Source organism: Mus caroli, chromosome 11 (genome assembly GCF_900094665.2).
Source record: "Mus caroli chromosome 11, CAROLI_EIJ_v1.1, whole genome shotgun sequence".
Lineage (NCBI taxonomy): Eukaryota > Metazoa > Chordata > Mammalia > Rodentia > Muridae > Mus > Mus caroli.
This window is the reverse complement of record NC_034580.1, coordinates 79,366,757-79,374,677: the sequence shown is the minus strand read 5'-3', so window position 1 is coordinate 79,374,677 and position 7,921 is coordinate 79,366,757. Positions and strand designations below refer to the sequence as shown.

At 46.1% G+C, this 7,921-nt stretch overlaps 2 protein-coding genes across 2 annotated transcripts in view; one reads left to right on the top strand and one right to left on the bottom strand.

The window, feature by feature from the left end:
- Positions 1–4,100, bottom strand: part of Acaca (acetyl-CoA carboxylase alpha) — a 271,901-nt gene extending 267,801 nt beyond the window's left edge. The window contains exon 1 of the mRNA XM_029483172.1: positions 3,641–4,100. Within this exon, the coding sequence (XP_029339032.1) occupies positions 3,641–3,681 (41 nt within the window). The 5' untranslated portion in view covers positions 3,682–4,100. The remainder of the gene's footprint in view (positions 1–3,640) is intronic.
- Positions 4,101–4,176: 76 nt separating this feature from the next.
- Positions 4,177–7,921, top strand: part of Tada2a (transcriptional adaptor 2A) — a 50,333-nt gene continuing 46,588 nt past the window's right edge. Inside the window, exons 1-2 of the mRNA XM_021176615.2 lie at positions 4,177–4,245; positions 6,490–6,600. Coding sequence (XP_021032274.1) covers positions 6,576–6,600 — 25 coding nt within the window. The 5' untranslated portion in view covers positions 4,177–4,245; positions 6,490–6,575. The remainder of the gene's footprint in view (positions 4,246–6,489; positions 6,601–7,921) is intronic.

The following is a 7,921-nucleotide window of genomic DNA, read 5'->3' as shown; positions in this document are numbered from 1 at the left end:
GAGGCAGGTGGATTTCTGAGTTCGAGGCCAGCCTGGTCTACAGAGTGAGTTCCAGGACAGCCAGGGCTACACAGAGAAACCCTGTCTCAAAAAACCACAAAATTAAAAAATAAAAATAAATAAAATTAGAAAATACCAAACCAAACCAAACAAAAAGCAGTATGTACAGTTATTCTGTGTCTTTGATTTCTAGACTTGACTGTAGAGATGGTGAGTGTGGAAACAAGGCACATCTTTGTTCTGAAGTTAACTACAGGGTATGCTGGACTCTCAGAGTTTTGAAGGGTCACAAGAAGGGTTCTGGAGAAGTGAAGCCCAGGGTGAAGAAAAGCCCTCACTTGGCAAGGAAGCCAGGAGGTAAGGGAGATTGGTATGAGACTGGGAGGTTTTTCCATGAGGCTGGGGAATAGACTACGAGGTGATGGACAGAGAAGTCAGTCACAGGTTATATGTAGTTCAGGGACAGAGCTCTTGCTTTGTATTAGATCCAAAGCAACAAATCACAGCACACACACCCCAAAAAAGTAAAAACAAGATAGATCTTGAAGGGCCTTCCTTCTACAAGGAATAAGATATAGATTTATTGTACAAAGGGAGACACAGCTTAGTGAATCAAGGCAATATTGATACTTAGGAAACAATGACAGAAATAAACCAGGAACTGCCGGGTTAATTCAGGAATTATGGTCATTCTTCTTGTAAGTACTATAGAAAACAAAAACAACAAAAAGGCTTTTTTTTTTTCGATTTATTTGATATGTATAAGTGCTTTGCCTGCATGTATGTGTATCACTTGCATGCCTGGTGCCCATGGGGGTCAGAAGGCACTGGTTCCCTCGAAACTGGAGTTGCAGGTAGTTGTGAGCTACCATCTGGCGAACCTAGGTCCTCATGTAAGAACAGCCAGTGCTCTTAACCACTGAGCCATGTCTCCAGTCCCTAGGACTTCTTTTTCCATCTCACACATACCCCCTCCCCCACCAGTCACTCTATCTATGCCTTTTGCCTTTTTCGTTTCTGTGTTTTGAGACAGAAACTCCCTACGTAATCCTTGACTGGCCTGGAAGCTGTGCTACAGATCAAACTGGCCTCAGCTTGCGGCAATGACTCTTGCCACTGACTCCTGAGTGCCAGGATTCAAGGTGTGTTCCACTCTCTGTGGCCATACCTTTGTCTTTATTCATTTCACCAGTATCTGCTGGTCCTACCTTTCTGGGTGCTGAGGTTACAAAGAGAAAGGGCAGTCTGTTCTCAAGCTGGGGAAAACACAAAGAAACAATTATACTCCGTTACACAATTGGAGCCCTGAGCTCTCCACTGAGCAGCAGAGTCCTACTGTGATTCCCAGTTAGTACGCAAAACACAGATTCCCAAACAAAACCTGGCTGCTAAAGTCCATCTTCTGTGGTCTCTACCCTTCTCTTCCGATGGTCCTGCCATGCTACTAACACTACACTGCTAAGGGAAGAAACCGAGGAAGGCACTACCTCTAAAAGTGTCATCCTTCCTTTTCACTGGAAAGGGTGTGTGCGCTCGCACGCGTGCATATATGTATATAGTTAACCTTTACATATGGAGGGCAGAGGCTGATGTTGGGTGCCTTCCCTCAAGTGCTCTCCACCTTGTGTTTTGAGGAGGGTTCCTCCTGGACTTCATCACTTTGGCTAGGCTGGCTGGCCAATGAGCTCCAGGTATGTGCCTGTCTCACCTCTCCCCAGTGTGGGATCGGTACCGAGTGGAATAGTGGTGCTAGTGATCTGAACTCAGGTCCACATGTACTCCATTGACTGCGGCATCTCCCAACCCCTTCATTCTATTTTTCTGAGAGAGTTATCTCTCAAGGAACCTGAAGCTCAGTGATTCAGCTAGACTGGCTGACCAACATGCCCCAGGGATCCTCTGGTCTCCTTCCCAGTGCTAGGGCTACAGGCACGCACCACCTTGACTGGGCACCGAGGTTTAAATTGAAACACTTCACTGACAGAGACATCCCACCAGACCCTGACATTTTTAGTTCTTGCGCTAATTTTTAAGTTAACGTAATGGGTTTCATTATTTGTGTCATTTTCACACTTATGACATCATACCTTATTGGATCCCTTTGGATACATTTTAATTCATTTAATTTTCATCCCTCTTGGACATTTTATTTTATTTTTTATTTTTTGGTTTTTCCAGACAGGGTTTCTCTGTGTAGCCCTGGCTGTCCTGGAACTCACTCTGTAGACTCTGGCTGGCCTAGAACTCAGAAATCCACCTGACTCTGCCTCCTGAGTGCTGGGATTAAAGGCATGCACCACCACTGCCTGGCTCCTCTTGGACATTTTAATTTATCCATTTTTTGAGTCAGGGTCACATGCACCGGACTGAACTGGAATTTTTTTGTGTTGCGTAGGCTGACCTCCTGTGTGCTGGGATTACAGGCATGAGCCACTATTCTTTTCTTAAATACATTGATGTCTACCCTTCGTGGAATTCTATCATATCCCAGTGAAATCAAAAATCCAGCCAAAGTTTACCAAGAGATGTGGGATCTGGGTCCTAGCTGTTTTCCATCAAATCTCTTTACTTGGATCTGCTCCAGCCACTCTGACCTCCTTGCTTCTTCTTCTCCATGCCTATCAAAGCCACACACCAGGGCCACTGTACCTGCTGAGTCTCATCTATGGTTCTCTCTAGAAATCCAGAAGCCTCTGTTTCTTATTCAATAATTGGATTTCCTCTTGTGTGTTATGTCTGCTAAGAAGCCTTTCTTCCCTATCCTGACTAAAAGAAAATCTATCACTGTTATATCTGGATCTTGATTTATTTCCCATAAAACCACATTATGAGGCATTTTAAAATATTTGTTATTTATATATTAACATGCAACACACTTATATTTTATTGCTTATATATAAAATACACAAACCTTATGTGCAAGAGCATATACTTTGCTCACTACCAAATTCTCAGCACCCAGGGAAGTGGCTGCTGGTGGTGCTTTTGTGAAATGAATGGATTTGGAGATTCAGTAAATGTGAAGTACTCTATAGCATCAAGTGTTTATTTAACGTGGTGGGGATGACTTTCACATGTGAATTTTTAATGTTTTTTCTTTACTACTCTTTTTTTTTTTGTTTTGTTTTGTTTTGGAGACAGATCTCTTACTCTGTAGCCCAGATTGATCTCAACCTCAAGGCAATTGTCCTGCACTCTCCAAGTGTTGAAATCACAGATGTAAGCCACTAATTACACCCAGCTGCAGATTTTTTTATTTTAACAATAGACTTATATTACCTGTGTACCAAAAAACGAATCAAGATGCCACACAGGCCGATATCGTATAAATGAATTCCAACAGAAATTGGGCAAATCTATGAAACAGATTTTTAAATAGATATACAGCGTAATAGTTAAGATCAGCCATGGTTGGAAGAGAGCTCTTCCCCAACACTTGGTAGCACTGTGATCCTAAGTTATATATTTCAATGCTGGACCATGAGGACAGTAACAGTGCCTCCCTCAGAAAGTTGTTTTAGACGAACCCTTATATGTAACCCGCTTCGTACAATGCCTGGCATGCAGTATTGAAGGACTCCACAAATGGAAGCTCTTATAAGAATCTATACTAGTAGTAATAAGAGATGTTGGGACATACCTAGCCCTCAAGAGTGACATCAGAGTGGACCACCACATCATCACTGCGTTTCCATGTGGGCCTCTGAAGCCCAGACAGGGGATGGGTCTTTCCAGAGAAGGCAATTTCGACGTCCCAGAAGCATCAGAATAAAAAGAACCCTCTTCACCCCTCAAGTTATTCAGTCTGGGTAATCCATGAGTGGCATGGTGCGCCCGGGGCTCGTCATCCTCCAGTCCAGAGCCTGGGCAGCCTCAGTTTCTTTGCTTGCAAAAGAATTGGAATGGGACTGTTAAGAAAAAAAATCCAGACTGAACCAGCGGAAGCCGCCTTAGCACATGCCACCGGGCCGCCGGTGGCGACGGAGAAAGTGACAGCAGGTCAGATTTCTGAGCCCACCGACTAGCAGTCAGGTACCACGCTCCCCATCCCGGGGCGGCGCCACCGGGACCCGCCCGCTGCCGGGCTGGAGGAGGCGGGACCGCCTCGGCGTGCTCGTGGCTGAGCGGCACGGGACCGCGCACGTGAGTCGAGGCCGCGCACGCAAGCCGCGGCGCGCACGCAGAGAGCCTGCACAGCGCGCGCAGCGGCGGGCTCTTCGGCGCCGAGGTGCGGGACGTGGCGAGGTGAGGCGCGGGGCCGAGCGGCGGGAGCGAGGGCACGCGGGGTCACGAGGTGCGGGCTGGCGCGGCGGGGCTACGCGGCGGGGGAGGTTAGCGCGGCCGGGCGAGTCCCGAGCCCCTCCCCCCCGACGGCTTGGCGGTGCCGCAGCTCCGTATTCCCGGCTGGGCGGAGGAGCGCGGCCCCGGCCCACCTGACCCGCCGAACCCCCACGTGGGTCTCCGCGCCCCAGTGTTTAGCACTGTTTTGAGGTCGAGGCCCGGCTACAGTGTCTTGCCCAAGACCGTGCAGCTGTAAGGATGCTGTCTGCACAACTGCCAAGCCTGCGGCTCCCCTGTGCTCATGGGATCCTGCCCCTCCATGCCTTCCCTGATCCCTCTTGTAATTAATTTAAATGTAGCCCATCTCTCAAGGATGTTAGTGTCACTGCGTGGTCTTTTAAGGAAGGAGAGGAAGGAGGATGTTGCTTTCTGCAGCATTGTGCTTTGCAATGTGAAGTGTTTGTCAGACGTACTGTAGAATCTTTGCCACTGTAAAGGTCTTTTGATAGAGCCCTGCTGTTCACCAGGCTGTAAAAACATTGTGCAAATACCCCAATCTTTAGCGCTTCATTTTCTTGGGGAAAACAGCCTATGTCAGGAGGTTGTTAGGATTCTAAGATATAGTCCCCGTACTAAGATTTCATTTAGTACCTGGCATATGCCTTTGTTAAATTTTTTTTTAATTAATTTTTTTTAGGCAGCCTCATGTATCTTGGGCTAACCTTGAACTTAATGTAGCCAAGAGTTTCCATGAACTCGTGATCCTACAGTCTGTACCTCTGGAGTACTGGGTTTACTTGCTCAATGGAGGTTGGAGTGTGAATATAAAGCATCCTTGCCAAAACACCCACAACTGAGCTACTGAGCCCACAACATTCTTCTTCAAAGATCAGTTTTCTTGGAAATATATAGAGTAAAACCTCACCCCTACCCAAAATAGCCAAAAGTTTGACCCTCAGCCTTCTTATCTAAGCATTGCATATAATTTGTATGTCAGTCCCCAAGTTAAAAATGTCAACGACAAAAACCTATTTCTGTTGGAGAGATGGGCTCAGCGGTTAAGAGCACTGAATGCTCTTCGAGAGGTCCTGAGTTCAAATCCCAGCTACCACATGGTGGCTCACAGCCATCTGTAATGGGATCTGATGCCTTCTGGTGGGTCTAAGGACAGCTACAGTGTACTCATATAAATAAAATAAATCTTTAAAAAAAAAAGGGGGGGGGCTGGAGAGATGGCTCAGCGGTTAAGAGCACTGACTGCTCTTCCGAAGGTCCTGAGTTCAATTCCCAGTAACCACATGGTGGCTCACAACCATCCGTAACGAGATCTGGCGCCTTCTTCTGGAGTATCTGAAGGCAGCTACAGTGTACTTACATATAATAATAAATCTTAAGAAAAAAAAAGAAAAACCTATTTCAGGAGAAATGAAGGTGAATTAGCCTTTTGTTTTGTTTTTGTTTGTTTGTTTCCCCGCCCCTCCCCCAGGGTTTCTCTGTGTAGTCCTAGCTCTGTAGACCAGGCTGGCCTTGAACTCAGAAATCCACCTGCTTCTGCCTCCCAAGTGCTGGGATTAAAGGTGTGTGCCACCACTACCTGGCTGAATTAGCCTTTTATAAAACTAACATTTATTTGTCCAGATTGTTATATGCTTTGTTTTGGCTTGGGTTTTCTTTCCTTTTTCCCCTTTAAGACAGGGTCTCTCTATGTCGCCCTGCCTGCCTGTCCTGGAGCTCACTCTGTAGAGCAGGCTCTGTGGCTCCTGAGTGCTGGGATCAGTGGTGTGCACCACCACTGGCCATTTCAAGCAGTCCAAGATAGCCAGGGATGACATTGAAGTCCTCCTGTTTGAAGGAGTAAGTTATTGATCCTTATATGTCGGGTAGGATTCCTTAGTTTCCAGTAATAAAATTCAATTTATTTTTTGAGACAGGGTCTCACTATGTAGCTGGCTCCGAACTCTCCATGTAGACCAGGCTGGCCTTGAACTCACAGAGACCTATTTTCTTTTGCTTCCTGGGTACTAGGATTAAAGGTGAATACTACCATACCAGCAAGTTCCAGGTTCTGTAAGGAGGCTGCACTTCACATTCTGTCAGCGAGGGGGGTCTGAGTGTTGTGGTTGGCAACCACACAGTTGCCGTGTCGGGTTGCCAAAATATGCTTTGGACTGGTTTTCTGATCTGTGTGCGTCTTCTCTTTGTTCATAGGGGATCGTGGGATTGTTTGGCAACGTCTGGCGTCTTGAAGAAACTCCACATCAAGGGAGATCAAGCAGCCATCAGTCAGCTAGAGGATGGACCGTTTGGGTTCCTTTAGCAGTAAGTACAGTGGGACAAGTCTCAAGTGACAATGAATAGCCACCTAAAGTAGAGGTTGATCAGGGAAGCAGCGCCTTTGATAATGCCTGAAGGAATTAGGAATAGCACATAAAAGTAAAGTCAGGCAAGACCGGTCTGTTGTTTGCCTACTGAATGTGGCACAGCTTCATCACTTTAGAAAAAAGCCAAGCTGAGTGAACCAGTCACCATATGGTTGATCAGAAAATAGACATGTTTATTTTGAACCCAGGGTCTCCTGTAGACTGGCTGGCCTGGAACTGGCTTTGTAGCTAAGGATGACCTTGAACTACTTATTCATCAAGTGCTGGGATTTCAGACTTGTACCATCATTGGATTTCAAAGAAATTAGAGATCACAAAATTGGGCAGTGCACACAACAGACACATACACACACGCACAGTCATAAAGTACGACCCAGAAGCGTTAGGATTTGGTTCCTGTCGTTGTATCAAAGGCGCTCTGCATTTTCCCTCCGTATATCCAGAAAGTTAGAATCTTGGACACGTCTAGTTCTATATTTTCATCTTACTAATGTTCCGAGTGTAAACGGAAAGTATTCCCACCTCTTGTCTTTCAAGACAAGGTTTCTCTGTGGGACTGAGGCTGTCCTGGAACTCTGTAGATCAGGCTGGCTTCTGCTTGGTAACATGTCTGCCTCAGCCTCCCAAGTCCAGGATTAAAGGCCACTCCCTCCCTGCTATTTCCACCCTTTAAAACAATTGTTAGGGCCTCTCCTTTAATCCCAGCACTCAGGAGGCATAGGGTAGGCGATCATTGTGAGTTCAAGACCAGTCTGATCCACATAATGAGTTCCAGTCAAGCCTGGCCTACATACTGAGATCCTGCCTAAAAAATAAACAAGCAAGAAAACCCCACAAATAATAATAATGATTTGTAGCTTCATTTCTCTATTCCTAAATTCCCCTCCAAATGAGCTGTGCTGTATTCTTCCCTGTCCTGTTTGCCCCAGTCATTGCTGCAAAGGCTCAGGCTTGCAATTGTGTTCTCACCTGGAGTGAGAAGTTACATATTAGTGTCGTTTTCATTTTTATTTCTCCTTAGGAGCAAAGGTAGATAATCATCCCCCTGTTGAAGACCATTTTTGTCTCTCCCCTTCCCTTCCCAACTCTGAATTCTCACTTTGCTGCTGAGGCTGGTTTCAAGGTCAGAATTTTTTTTTTTGCCCCCAAGTTCAGATTCTTAAATGAGTCTCTCAGCCTCATCGTCCCAGTACTCAGGACTCTAGGAATGCACCACTCACTGTTCCTGGCTTTGTTTTGTTCTGTTTGGCTTTTTTGAG